Source organism: Cottoperca gobio, chromosome 6 (genome assembly GCF_900634415.1).
Source record: "Cottoperca gobio chromosome 6, fCotGob3.1, whole genome shotgun sequence".
NCBI classification, from domain to species: domain Eukaryota; kingdom Metazoa; phylum Chordata; class Actinopteri; order Perciformes; family Bovichtidae; genus Cottoperca; species Cottoperca gobio.
In genome coordinates, this window is record NC_041360.1 from 17,374,074 (window position 1) to 17,387,944 (window position 13,871).

At 38.2% G+C, this 13,871-nt stretch overlaps 3 protein-coding genes across 3 annotated transcripts; 1 reads left to right on the plus strand and 2 right to left on the minus strand.

The window, feature by feature from the left end:
• Positions 1 to 323: 323 nt before the first annotated feature.
• Positions 324 to 5,013, plus strand: zwilch (zwilch kinetochore protein). The gene is made up of 18 exons (XM_029433919.1): positions 324 to 491; positions 682 to 724; positions 803 to 895; positions 1,294 to 1,468; positions 1,591 to 1,781; positions 1,921 to 2,000; positions 2,077 to 2,232; positions 2,362 to 2,433; positions 2,523 to 2,616; positions 2,709 to 2,761; positions 2,855 to 2,951; positions 3,051 to 3,130; positions 3,219 to 3,375; positions 3,488 to 3,516; positions 3,591 to 3,727; positions 3,824 to 3,919; positions 4,271 to 4,386; positions 4,497 to 5,013. The coding sequence occupies exons 4-18, from the start codon at positions 1,458 to 1,460 to the stop codon at positions 4,583 to 4,585; spliced, it is 1,458 nt and encodes a 485-aa protein (XP_029289779.1). The 5' UTR covers positions 324 to 491; positions 682 to 724; positions 803 to 895; positions 1,294 to 1,457; the 3' UTR covers positions 4,586 to 5,013.
• A 63-nt stretch (positions 5,014 to 5,076) lies between these two features.
• Positions 5,077 to 9,608, minus strand: lctlb (lactase-like b). The gene is made up of 14 exons (XM_029433360.1): positions 9,482 to 9,608; positions 9,217 to 9,377; positions 9,031 to 9,118; positions 8,822 to 8,931; positions 8,602 to 8,730; positions 8,357 to 8,452; positions 8,191 to 8,245; positions 7,931 to 8,092; positions 7,049 to 7,326; positions 6,783 to 6,909; positions 6,482 to 6,681; positions 6,283 to 6,346; positions 5,360 to 5,404; positions 5,077 to 5,192 (listed from the first exon to the last, which is right to left on the minus strand). Exons 1-14 carry the CDS (start codon positions 9,606 to 9,608, stop codon positions 5,077 to 5,079), a joined length of 1,758 nt encoding a protein of 585 aa, XP_029289220.1.
• A 1,380-nt stretch (positions 9,609 to 10,988) lies between these two features.
• On the minus strand, positions 10,989 to 13,296 carry snapc5 (small nuclear RNA activating complex, polypeptide 5). The gene is made up of 4 exons (XM_029433920.1): positions 13,130 to 13,296; positions 12,480 to 12,607; positions 12,305 to 12,385; positions 10,989 to 11,595 (listed from the first exon to the last, which is right to left on the minus strand). The coding sequence occupies exons 2-4, from the start codon at positions 12,567 to 12,569 to the stop codon at positions 11,407 to 11,409; spliced, it is 360 nt and encodes a 119-aa protein (XP_029289780.1). The 5' UTR covers positions 12,570 to 12,607; positions 13,130 to 13,296; the 3' UTR covers positions 10,989 to 11,406.
• Between the last annotated feature and the right edge of the window lie 575 nt (positions 13,297 to 13,871).

Below are 13,871 nucleotides of genomic sequence, written 5' to 3' on the forward strand. Positions count from 1 at the left end.
AGCATAAACATATAACAAACAATTACATTAGCATTTTCAATTAAATTCTTACGGCTAAACAAAACCACTCTCAAGTCGGTTGCTTTAGCAGGGACTATTTCTTTACGCCATGTTGGCGTAGGATGAACGTAAAGCCCGAACTAGTTTCTTAGTTCACATTTTTTAAATACAATATTATTTATTTCGTTTACATTTTCCAGTTTATATGTTTTAATGTCATATATGCACGTCGGTCACTTATTTAATATATTTATGATGTGTAAACTTAAAATAAACTAACTTGATAAAGGGATGACCTGTGAACCCATGACGTCACCGCCCAAGTGAGCGCGCGACTCAAAAATAACAACAGGAGCAGCCCAAACTTCACTCTGTTAACTTCTTTTGTATTTTCTCCATATTATTCGTTCTGTAACAGGTGGTCTGTTTTATAATTGTGCAATGGCCTCAAAGGGGATATCCAGGGCTAATGAGTTTTATAATATTCTTCGGTGAGTTTTACTTTTGGATGCTTAACGTTACTAACGTTAAATGTTTAGCTTTTTTAGCTAACGTCAAATGAACACTAGGAAGTGGATGAAATGTCAGCCTTTATATTCACTAACGTTATTAGATCGCTTCAATTACAATTAACTACTTATCTTGCCGAAGTAAGGTGTTGTGTTTGTCGTTTGATTGAAGGTCTCTTCAAGATGAGGAAAGCAGCAATTCATGTACATATGAGGTAATTTCAGTTTCCATAAAGTACAATATGTCGTGTGTATCTAGTAATGTTGTTGATGCAGTATCTGATTGGTTTCAGGAGGACATCCAAATATTAAAGATGAATGCAGACAAAATCCCTGTGCTAAATATATACTGTGGCAACCAGCCAGTCTACATCTGTGAAAAAGCTGTGAGTAATCCTAATGTTCTGACTTATTAAATATATTCATGTCTGTGACGCCCTAGACAAGTATCACTGTATAATATGGTAATTGTATAAATGAACACGTGTACATTGTCTTGCATTTTATCAGTCTTAGTTTATTGGTGCGTGGTTCTTCTGATACATCATCAGTTGCAGGATTGTTGTTGTTGGTATGGGATGGTAAACATTCAGTTTAATATCTTAAATAGGAAATCACTGAGAACACAACCCATAATTGTGTTGTGTATTACAACCATGCACCTTTGTAAAAGCAAGGGATATAACTGAAGATACCTGCAGATACCCTTTTTTTAATCATACAATTGTATTAAAAAACTTTTCGTTCAGCATTGGAGCATGTTTTTATTTCCTGATTTCACAAGGTTCAAAACTTAAATGAACCTGATGATCGACCAATGACTGATGATGATGATAGGATGATGATGAGGATGATGATGATAATGCTGATGATGATGACGATGATGATGATGATGCTGCTGCTGCCAATGCTCTCCTAACAGAATTGGGACCACAGCCGCTCACAATCATGAAAGCAAGGTGACCAATGCTAAGAACACTTCATATAAATGAAGCAAGGGCTAGTAGGATTGCATAGCCCATGTATCTAATACACTGTTGATGACAATCAAAATGTGTTTTTTTCTTTCTTTTTTTTATAGGCAGTTGTTGTCTTGGTACACATTATCTCAAAATGCTAATGTCTCAGCTGGGGACAAACACCCTGCCTTACACCCTCTGTGGGTGCGATGTGACATGTCTGATCCAGCTAGAACAGCCTGGTTTGGAGCTGAAACAGTCTGCATAGGCAATAAAGTGTCTGGTGTCAAATTATACTCCGTTACCTGCAAAGGTATAGCTCAAATGTTTTATACCTCTTTGAATTACCCATACATGAAACAATATCAGTATAGTGAATATTTGTTTTCATTAACTCCAGTGGGATTTTGTGGTTTCTGGCCTTTGTTTTATTTCAACTTGTATTTCGTTAGGCTCAACTGTGGACAAAAAAACTCTTATAACCTTGGACGAGCTTAAACAAGAGCACAAGAAAAGGCACCCCCCATCCTCGGTAAGTGAGTTTGCATCATTTCTTGTAAGTCAGTGTCAATGAATGTTTATTCACGTGAATCTGTCAATGCTTCCAGGTGGTAATTAAAGGCAGCGCCAGGTACAGCTTGTTTGGCTCCACCGTTGTTGAAAACACCATGATCGAGTCACGGAGTAGTGTGACGGTGGATTTGAAATGGAGTCATGTGGAGAGTATCCTTGAGACCCCACCCCTGTCCTCTACAGCAACACTGGTAAGCAGTAATACCATGAATACTTTTTATATGTATAAAGTTGACTTTTAATTTAGTAATACCATTTAAAATACAGAATATACTGATATATTTTTTGTATTTGCCCCGTTTACCTTTGTTCACATGCAGAATATCAAAGTTGCCATCGGGGACGTGAGGAGCCCAATGTATGAGATGTACAGGGAGCTAGAGTTTCTTCAGGTTTGTGTCCCACAGTGATCTGAGGTGAATGATTGTGAGTATCAATACACAAATAGACATGGAAATCTATCAGATTCCTATTATTTCAGACTCTTGTTGACGGTTTGAGAACTGGTGAGACTGAATGGATGGAGCCTTTCGAAAGCACGTCTGCAGTAAATCTGACCAAGGCCTTCCTAGAAGGTATCTGCTTTGTTACATAAATGCACCTTCGTGATGATTTCATGCTAACCGTTAGTTAAGAAGAGTTTTATTTTTTTGTTTTCTTCTTTCAGAGCTTCAGGGCACTGCGAAGGCACATCAGGACCAGGCTGAAAATACAGCTGAGGTATGGTATATTAAAATTAACTTTTATTAAGACAAATTCATTCATTTAAGAATAAATGAGATCGCTGTCTTACTTCTTCATCTTTTCTTAAAGACCAACAAGCCAAAGACTGAGCTGAACATTTTCAACTCTTTCTTGGAACGAGGCGATTTGGATTTTGTGGAGCAGCTGTGGGTTCGGATGAGAAAGAGTGAGCCAGTTCCTCTATTAAAGAAACTAGGATTCACTTGATTTGGCATTACTAACAAACAGTCACAACTATTTCCCTCCATTTTGTTTTTCACAACAGGTGTGACTTCATATGAAGATATTGGAGTCTGCCTGAAATTGGTCACGGAAGCTCTAAGATACGGTGACATCAAACCCTGGGTATGAAATTATACAGCTTCTGAAAACTGTTTATCACTGAGAAAATACAAAATGTTTCGTATAATTTTTTTATAAATGTTTCCTCTAGATTCACAGAGACAGCAGCAGCTCCCTCAGCAAGCTCATCCTGCAGTCTTACCACCAGCAGATCGATCAGGTGACTCTCACAGGTGTCGCCCCTGTCCACATGCTGGTAGAGATGGGTCTGGACAAGATGAGAAAAGATTACATTAACTACCTCATTGGTAACCTTTTACTTATCACTCTAAAGCTCTGTGTAACTCCTTTACATGTGATTCTAAGTTTTAAAGTAATAGTTATAGTCAGTAACCTGCTATTTGTTTCTCTTTTCCTCAGGTGAAGAATTGACCACTCTGAACCACTTGGTAAGCTTAATACTATTTTACTGACAATTATTTTAAAACAAAAATATTTTAAGTTTGAATATTTTACTCCATAGTGTTATTACCTGAGCACAGAGGTTGATCGGCAGGAGCAAGTGATCCGACTCAGAAAACTGCACCACCTGCTGGAAATAATTGTGACCTGCAGTACTTTCCTGTGTTTGCCTTACGACCGGCTCTTCCTTCTCACACAGTAAATCAATTTGTCTTTTTCCAGTGATGTATGAGTGTGTGCTAAATGTTCTCTCCTAAAGATGACACTAAAGTAGATCATTTAATTTCCCCATAGATTATGTTTGCAGCACTACAAAACATGCCCATATGATGAGGAGCATGAATTCAAACTGCAAATCAAACCTGCGCTGATCAGCCACTTCTACCAGAAGTAAGGAATACAAACCTTTTGCACACCAACTGCTTCATTACATCCAAAGAACATTGTAAATGATATTGGGATGTTTCATGTTCATTCATGTTTTAACACAAACTAGGATTTTTTTTTCACCCACAATGTATTTATGAAATTTGTTGTGCTTAGTATTTTTGAAAAAACACGTTTGCTTTCACACAATCTTTAACATGATGACAAGCCTGCCTCCAAATACAGCTGTAGTGATTCCAACCCACTGTAAGCAGTGTTTTTTTGATCAGATCACTTAATATGCACTTAAGTGCCAACTGTTAAGTTTTAACAGGCGATATTGTCTTATCGCTCGTGTTTGTGTGTGTTCCACAGAGAGCACCCGTTAGTGTGGAGGGCCGAGGTGTCCAGTGGCCATGGTCCTCGTGAGGTCAGGACATTCGTACAGCTGAGCGACAGACCAATGGTTGATCATGTCATCTTTGAAACAGGTGATCTTTATGCACCACTCCAAAATATAGCAGTTGCCACATAGTTAGAAGTTATAATCCCAGCAGAGTACAGATAACGTTGTTCTCCTTTTGAACTGTTCTGTCTTTAGATCACCCAAATGAAACAGTGAATGGGGACGGTGAGGATCCTGCCTTCTTCTCCACCATGGTGTGCTGCAGTCTCGTCAACTTAGCGTGAATTTACACAGAGCACAACTTAACAACAAAGGAGGTGTTTATTGTTATTTTCATGGGTTTTTTAATTGCGTCTTTATTATCACATTTGCAGATTTTCTTTTCAAATGTTCAATATAGCAGTTGAACGAGATTTTGTTTTGCTGGACAACTCCAAACACAAAGTACAAAAGATCACAAGGGCTGTTTGCGATGGTAATATTCCACAGCAATATTGTAATAAGAAAATCCAACATGTAGCAGGGCTATCCACACTGTTTGAGTGTCCGGTTCTAAATTCATTATAAAAGGCTAAACCAAAGTTCTTACAGCAAATACTGTATGCACATCAAATGACCGTAAGGAAGTCAGTCATTATTTTGAAATTCAGCTAAATTAATGTAATTATGTCCACACATTATCCATTAAAGAAAATATACACTTAAATATGAGTGGTTGTGTATTGCTTGTGTGTATGTGTGTAGTAATGTTTGTGATTGTAAACATGCGCACTGTCTAGTTCCGCCTCCGCAGCAGGAACATGAGGAAGACGGCACTGAGCAAAATGGAGAGCGTGCACACAGTGGGAACAACGATCTCAGTTACCATCTCCATGTGGCTGGTCAAAGGGTCTGCAAAAGCACACACACACACTCATTAACAACCCACTAGCATTATTGTGTAGTTCAGACATTGCTTATGAAGCCAGTGATGATGCTCAAGCACAGCACTCAAAGGGTTAATATTTCCTCTTAAATCAAATCATCCTGATTTATAGTGAGCATAAGTGATTCCTTACCATGTATTAGTCTTAGAATATTGGCAGCAGTACTCCTCTGTTCCTCTAATAAAAAAAGAGAAAGTACTCAGAGTTGATTAACAACACTTTAACCCTTTGAGAACTGCATGCAGATACTGGGGGATATTTCAGAAAGCAGCATTTGCACCATGGCCAGAACGTAAATGTTATTTATAATTACCAGTCATCAACTGGCATGGCTGAATCATGTTCATTAACCTCATGTTGAAGCTTTTGTTTTCTAAATTAAATTCCATTATATTTGACATTTCTTATGTTATCTGGGTAAATTTATAATCCTGCTTTGTGAAATACCCCGAGGGCACAAGTCCACAGCTGAGTTTATTTTTCAAAGCTGCTCTGAAATCAAAAGTGCAGCTGAGATTTAAGCACACTAGTAAAACTTCAGATGAATGAAGACATAGTTGTACACTGTATACAAGGAGTACAAGCTTGTTTCAGCGGCCTGTCGTAGCGTTAAACTGCAGAGGCTTAATTCTGTTAGTCGGATTTAAAACGGCACAATCACAAAGCAACAACACAAAAACTGACATTGATGGACGACATATACCCTCAAGTTCTAAACTTCATCATGCACTGGCCAAACCTTTGGCATTTCTGCATGTTCCTTGGATTTTCTTCTAGCTGGAGGGGCAAACAAAAAAGATATCTCAGATATTCTGTTAGAGATTTTGTTAATTATGATTTATACTTTCCTCTTTTTTTATTTATCTAATAATTTGTCCATGTGTTTTCTGAGGTGCAGTCACACATATAAAACTCAAATTATAATTCTTGATATTATTTGCATTTTTTTAATTTAAGTTTTTGATGTTTAGGTCAGAATCTTTATTTGTTTACCCCAGCTAGTTGTTCACCACTGATCCTTGATAAACATGGTCAGAGATGTTAGACGGACTGACCTGCAGCTAGGAGCTGGTTGCTAGAGGAACAGGTCTCAACAGCCTTCCTCCTCCAGTTCTCAACCTGTGGGGGTGTACAATGCAATGTGCGTATCATCACTGAAATGTTTTGTGTGGCACAATAGAGCATCATCCAATTAATCTTAATGTTTTTAGATAAATATCTAAAAGGGTTTAAAGACCATGTTGTGTCTCTTACCTCTCTCTGATTGGGAAATCCATTGGAGCTGATGATGCGTTTGTAAAACTGAACTGAAGCTTTGGGATAGCGAGGCTTGTTTTTGTTCCTGAAGTCCACATAGTACAAGCCAAACCTCTCGGAGTAGCCTTCATCCCACTCAAATTTGTCCAGCAGGGACCACGCGGTGTAGCCCTTCACATTGACTCCATCTTTGATCGCTGAGTGAGAATGTAAATGGGATTGGACTTTGAATACATTTGCTCCAAATGACCAAACAAAAGAAATGCAAAGGTGCTTATACAAGTATGAGCCCATTCACCTTTCAGCATCTCATTGGTGTAGTCTTTATAATACTGTATCCTCCACTCATCACACAGCTCTGTGCATAACATCTTCTCAGAGACTCCATTCTCGGTCACATAAATCATTGGGTTTCCATACTGAGACTAGATGGGGAACAAATCAATATGCAATAAGTTGCCTTTATGGAATTAAACTAGGGCTGCAAGATCATTAAAGATGAGCTTCTGCACAAATGTCAACAAGCCTGTTCTGCATCATTCTCTTATATACACCATAAGTCACCTTGACAAAATTGAGCAGACGTCTGAAACCCCAAGGCACGGAGTACAGCCACTCAGACCCGGGGTCAGGCCATCGTGGGTCAACCAGCTCAGCCAGGTCCCGGTCAGTGAAGTAGCTGCTGCTACTACGACCTGATGGGTTGTTCTTTTGGGTGATGTAGCGGGTGGTAAAATGACCGATGCCGAGGAAGTCACATGTCCCCTTGATGTAGCTCTTCTCCTGGGGGGAAAATGTGGGCAGGCGAGACGTCCCGAGGCCCTGCTGAACACTCTTCCTTCCTGCACACACAAGCAGTGGTGGAATGTAATTGAATACATTTACCCAAGTACTGTACTTAAGTATACATTTGAGTTTCTTGTACTTTACCTTAGTATTTCCATTTTATACAACTTTATACTTCTACTCCACTACATTTATCTGACTTAAGTTACTAGTTACTTTGGAGACTAAGATTTTTCATTCATAACATATCATGAATTTATAATTATGACAAAAATGCATCATGTTTTATATGTTCATCATGTTATTTTCATAAAATATATTAAACTAACAGTATATACAATTGTTCAAATCAGCTCCACCTCGGCCAACTACAACACTGAAATGTTAATTACACATGAACGCATCAGCAATAATAATACCATATATAATAGTAAAACTCTCACAGGGGTAATTTATTTTACTTTGGAGACTTTAAGTACATTTTGTGGATAATACTTGGAATGTACTTGTACTTAAGTACTATTTGAAATGCAGGACTTTTACTTGTAAAGGAGTATTTTCACAGTCTGGTATTGCAACTTTTACTTAAGTAAAGGATCTAAATCTTCCACCACTACACACAATTAGTGATTAGTTAATTAAATGTACAATGTAACTTACCAACGAAGTCTTTCATCACTTGAGGGTAGTCACCATGAAAGATGGGTGTGGCAAACCAGCCCAGGTAGAACTGGACATATCTCTCAGCTGCTTCGATGTCCTTCTGGTTGCTGATATCCACCGGTTCTCCCCAATCTCCAGACAGAGAGACGCCAACCAGACCTGCAGATGTGAAATGCAGCTCTCAACACTCAGACAGAAAGCACTGTTGAGAGGCAAATATTGAATTAGGTTACTTTCAAGAGTTTGACCTTGTTTACCTTTTTGTTTTGCCCTCCATTGGGTATCATAAGTGTGCCATACTTTAGCATGTGCCTATAAAAAAAAAAGGTTCTTATTATTATGAATGTGATTTCCATTGTAGTTCATAGTGGCACATTAATTGCCCCATGTTTTTAATGTCTGAATCTATATGCATTCTCCTACCTTGATTATGTGATGGGCAGCTTTGTATGCCCCTGTTCCTCTCAGCCTCAGTCCAGGAGCATGTTCACCGGTCTCATAGCCTTCAACTGCAACAGACTGAAGCAGATTATAGAGTATTAGTGTGATAACAGCACATTCAGTCACAGGTTACACACACATTAATCAAAGCTATGTGATCAACAAAAAACAGATGTTTCAAGGCAAGTGTGAATGTGAAGCCTTCAAATCATGTATTTTGAACATACCCATGGATTGTTGAAAGTCATCCAGTACTTGATTCGGTTGCCAAATCTTTCAAAGCACAGGTTAGCAAATTCATTGAAATGATTGACCATGCTTATATTCTGCCATCCACCATATTTCTCTTGTAAGACCTAGAAAAGCAAAGAGTGCAGTAACTCAGTAAAGAAGAATAGTGCTGTAATGCAGAAAGGCTGAAGGATTATCAATGTTTTGTATACCAACCTGTGGAAGATCCCAGTGATACAAAGTTACAATGGGAGTGATCTTGCTCTCCAGCAGGTGGTCAATCAGTTCGTTATAGTACTGTATTCCCTTTTCATTTATATGGTCAGCTGTAAATGGTATTAAATTGTAGATAATTCCTCAGTTTAAGCAATTAAGAAATTAAATAATACATGCCAGCTAGGTTTGAATTAACAGCAGTTACTCACACTTTATGCCAGTGGGGATGAGTCTAGGCCAGGATATGGAGAAGCGATAGTGGTTAAGCTTCAGCTCCTTCATCAGAGAAACATCATCCTGTACAACACACACGCAATGGATTGAAATATTCAGGTTGACTTTTCCCCACCTCTGGTCTCTCCATATTTCTGACACACCACACCTGATCCCCCCACCTTGACTTTGTGGTAGCCCTCACAAGACGAGTCTCCGGTGTCATTTTGTTGGATTTTGCCTTTCTTATGACTGAACACGTCCCAGATGCTCAGTCCTTTTCCATCTTTGTCCCAGGCTCCTTCTGTTTGATAGGCTGAACTGCCGGCACCCCACGAAAATCCTAATAAATACAGATGACCAGCTCTTAGGAGGGATAATATCACCAATTACTAATTCATTACAATGCATTCCTCCTATCCCACTGAAGAAAGAAGTTGTGTTTACCAGCTGGAAAAGTGCCATAATAGAAGGAGCTGTGGTCGTTCTTTGTCCAGTCGAAGTCCTCAGCCGAAGACAGACACAGCACCAACACAAACACATGACACACACTGAATGCACAGCGGGGCAGCATGGTACTCCTGAGCCTGCAGCACAGTCACTTTCTGGTTCTGCTCCAGTCCCTCACTGACGTCTACATGCAGAGGAGAATCATTTAGCATCACCTCTTAATCACAATATTAAAAGTTCGGTCTGGAGCAAACATATTGTTATATCCAAACACCTATACTGTACACACATGCTTACAAGTTACAACATTATATTATTAACAGAAAAAATCTTAATATAATCCTGATAAACTGTCTTTAAACAGTCTGAAAGCATCCAATGTGATGGACTAAGGGGGGTCCCGCACCCCTAACGCAGAGCCAAATACCCCTTTTCAAACTCAATGGAGTGTGGGCTCATCTTGCTGAGGCAGACAGATCCCATACAAACCATGGATTCCCCTCTGTAAGCAAAGTTAATGTTAGAGAGGTTGATATATTTACAGTGCACAATCACATGACAGTCAATGACCCTTTCCAAAAACAGACTAAATGTGAATATAAAAACTTTCATAATCTCATCATTTATCATCATCATCACTATAAGGAAATGAATGCTATTTGTTACATTGTCATGGTTAATGTCCAGATTTAAGTCTCTTTTGTAAATAATGCAATCCCAGGTGTTCAGGAAAAATCACATCACATTCCCGTCTAATAAGCCATCAATGTGATACATAGGCTTTATCATATAATGCAAATACATTATGATAACGTTGGGAAATCAGAAATATGTTAAAATCTTCGACACAAAATCTAAATAATCTAAAACAGTACAAATACTAATTGTAATACACATTACTGTTGTGCCTTTATTTCCCCCAAAATATACAATTTCTTACTTAAGCATTTTTGTGTGAGTATTTCTACTGCAAACAATATTTTAAATCACTAGTGAAAAATCAATATAACCATCACTACATATTGTTTGAGTCACAATGTACTGAAGATGTCCGATTACCTGCGTACCTTATGAAGAATTCATCTGCAGCAGGTGTGTGCTGAGGTCAAGTCCCTGGGTGAATGGCAGCTCTCCTGGAACAGCAGACCACGTAGAAAGCTGTATATATCTATTGGTGCAATCTCTATTGTACGTTGCCTGTTGTAGCACCACCCTTCTCCAGAGCTGTCCCTGCTGTCAGTGTGAAAGCTAGCCTTATTGTGAAGCTCACTGTATTGTTTTAGCTGTTTAGAAAATGCTGAATGGTTTGCCAGTAGAAAGTGTTTGCACTGCATTACCCATTCGCCTGGGTCAGGTTAGGACAATTTTACATAGGCGTTACCTCAATTGAAAATAAGATTTATTCACTTATTGCACATATGTAAGTCATTGCATCTGATTGTTGATATGTTGGGAAGCATGATGGGTGGAAAACTAGAAGCGTACAATGTAAAAATCAGTCAGATGACTATGCAAAACATTTTATTTTGTGCTTACAATTATCATCTCTTACATAATGCATACACACTATCTTCTTATATGGCCCAGCCATACATTTTAATGCTAATCCTCAAAATGCACAATATGTCTAGTAAGCTATAAGCACCTAATAACACTGTCTTACTGCATTTCAGTGAGACATTTCTCACAACATTTGACACATGAATTCTAACGTGGTTTGTTGTGGATGACGTGCCTTAAACCAGGCAAAGAAGAGGGTCCTGTTAGCCCCACACATCATTAAACTGTAACTGTTACTCACTCCATCCAAATAAATTAAACTTCATAAGTGATAAACAGGTGAACAAATGAACTTATGTCCATTTACATGTGGTTCTTCTTCAGTGGTGCAAATATTCAAGCGCCATGAAACACTGAGAATCTCAGTAATCATCCTCCTCCTCATCGTCATCAGGCCCAAACTCAATCTCATTGTCATCTTCTTCATCATCATCCTCTTCATCTTCCTCCTCCTCATCTTCCTCCTCTTCCTCCATATCAAAATCTATAGCTGCATTCAGTAGCAGTTTGGTTCGATTGATCTCGCTCTCATCATCGAGGTTAATATGAACCTGAAACAGAGAAAACAAATAACAATTATAAACCTGTAGATCACTTTAATATTAAATCTTAAAAGGTTTACAGTTAAGTGTGCAAGACAGAACTATGTTATGAGAACAGGAAAGAATATTATATAATATTATTATGCTGCTGATTTTAATAGTTAGTTATTTAAGTAGCATGTCTCTATGAGTTGATTTTAGGGATACAATAAGCACCTATAAGACTGTTGTAGTTGTAGCTTCTGACTGTGCACATTTAAAGTATTGACACAGTACAGTTCAATCATGATCATGTCCCTCAGTTTATGTGTATAATCCATTAGTGGCATAAAAAAAGAGGCGTTTCTGATTCGGATAAAAAATAAATAATACAATTGTCTAGACAAGACAAATAAAACCATTTATAACATTTTCAAAGTATAGATCCTATTCACACATGACACAAACAGTCTTCATAAGAAAGCATACATTATGTTTCTGAGGAAAAGTAAATAATAATAAGCAAAAACAGTCCTTTAATGTTTTGTGTGTGGATATAAATGTAATTAGTGTTATGCAGTTATGCAGAACTGCAAACTGTAACACCCCAACCAGAGAGGCTGACACATTTAAACCAATTTAAGTGTGATTTAATCAGCAAACACAAGCAAAAATATTATTGAAAATATCTTAATATGAGAGATTGTGCAGGGTTGTCTTTTATGTAACAGTGATTTACCTCAGCTTCTGGGGAAGAGCGTTGAGAGGCTCCTTCTTCTGTTTGAGCACTAATGATAGATTTCAAGGCCCCTTCTTCAAACTGAAACAAAGAGCAAACACTTAATATATAAACTGCAGGTACCACAAACACGAGCAGAAACCCATACACTCACTATGTGAACTCCCCTACTCACCTTCAACCTGTTCAGCTGGTCTTGTAGCATGACTTTGATTTTGAGGAGTGTCTCCTCTTCCTTCTTCAACTCCTGCAGACGGCTGTGCATCTTTACTGGTACTGCTGCAGTCAGACCATTCCTCAACACTGAAAGGGAAGAGATCAGTAGTCATGTCAGATTGTATGTTGATTTCAAAGTCGATGGGGGTGGCAACGTTTTCAACCTGTCAACATATCTGCTATATAACTTGTATTGGACAGCAAGTATGTTCACTAAACATATTTGAGGAGTCTTACAAGTACACAGTCCAAACTGTGTGGAATATGACAGGACAATTTAGCTAGTTTGTGGTTTCAGGCTGTTCCTGTCCCATTTCTTTAGATTTCATTGAACAGTATAACAATTCATCAACTCTGCTCATCAGCTACCAGTCACTGTAACGTTAATCGGCTAAAATGAAGTATTTACTAGTGCAATATAGTAGTGCACATGTAGTTACGAACAGTAACTAGCAGTACAGATTGTGTCAAATATAAAAATAAAAAAGGTAAATAGATTGTATTGTTACTACTAGCTACGAAAAAACAATTTGGCTAAATAACGTTAGCTGTACCCCAAAATGATTCTTTCCACACATGCAAGAATAAAACCCAGTGTAAGACTGTTACCTTTGTTTATAACTTCTGCCTACAGCTCCATATTAACGCGGAAATCGGTGATAAACAAGACGACGTGCTTCCAAAAGCTTTTGTTTTGAATACTGATAACTTAGCTGTTATGCTACAGATACAGCTACGAGCTGAAGTTTGGTTCCTGTGGTTATGTGGTCATATCCGGACTTATTGTAACCTTAAATGCTGTCGGAAATTTCAGACTTTGGTCTCAGGAAAGAACGATTTGGACTGTCAGGTTTACTTTCTACGGTGACTTACTTGAAAGGTCTATGGTTCAACAACAACCATTAATGACAACGTCTGACAGTGACGGTAATTTGCTGTTAGAAAGGGGTATGAACGTATTTACGAACCTGTAATCCGAAGGAATATTTACAAAAATAATTATATTATTTATAGAAAATCTATTTATCATAAAAATGTTCCCAACGCCGTTTATTTTGTTAATTAATTGCTGTGGAAAATAAAGCTCAACTCACATATCTATGGTTTCCACTACTAAAAAATACGACCCAACGAGAAGCACCTAAAGGCAGCATGAATAGTAGAGGACCGTTGATTCTGGCGACATCTTGTGGTAAAACGACAATAACGGCTGCCTTGCCCTCTGGGGGGGAAAAGTGAGATTGTTGGATAATTATTTGAACAAAATGTGGTTGTAAGACGGTGAAAAATAAAAACGAAACCTAGCATTGTTTTTGTAATATACGTCAGTTACATGGATTTATTAAAATAC

Excerpts from the sequence above, each read along its gene's own strand:
- lctlb (XM_029433360.1), bottom strand. The coding sequence starts at position 9,608 with ATGCTGCCCCGCTGTGCATTCAGTGTGTGTCATGTGTTTGTGTTGGTG. Across the intron at positions 8,453-8,601 it reads TGACTTTCAACAATCCATGG|TCTGTTGCAGTTGAAGGCTA; the intron begins GTATGTTCAAAA and ends AATCTGCTTCAG. Across the intron at positions 5,193-5,359 it reads TATTCTAAGACTAATACATG|ACCCTTTGACCAGCCACATG; the intron begins GTAAGGAATCAC and ends GTGCTTTTGCAG.
- zwilch (XM_029433919.1), top strand. Across the intron at positions 2,001-2,076 it reads AAAGGCACCCCCCATCCTCG|GTGGTAATTAAAGGCAGCGC; the intron begins GTAAGTGAGTTT and ends CAATGCTTCCAG. Across the intron at positions 3,517-3,590 it reads TGACCACTCTGAACCACTTG|TGTTATTACCTGAGCACAGA; the intron begins GTAAGCTTAATA and ends TTTACTCCATAG.
- snapc5 (XM_029433920.1), bottom strand. The coding sequence starts at position 12,569 with ATGCACAGCCGTCTGCAGGAGTTGAAGAAGGAAGAGGAGACACTCCTC. Across the intron at positions 12,386-12,479 it reads ACCAGCTGAACAGGTTGAAG|TTTGAAGAAGGGGCCTTGAA; the intron begins GTGAGTAGGGGA and ends TCTTTGTTTCAG. Across the intron at positions 11,596-12,304 it reads GCTCTTCCCCAGAAGCTGAG|GTTCATATTAACCTCGATGA; the intron begins GTAAATCACTGT and ends TCTCTGTTTCAG.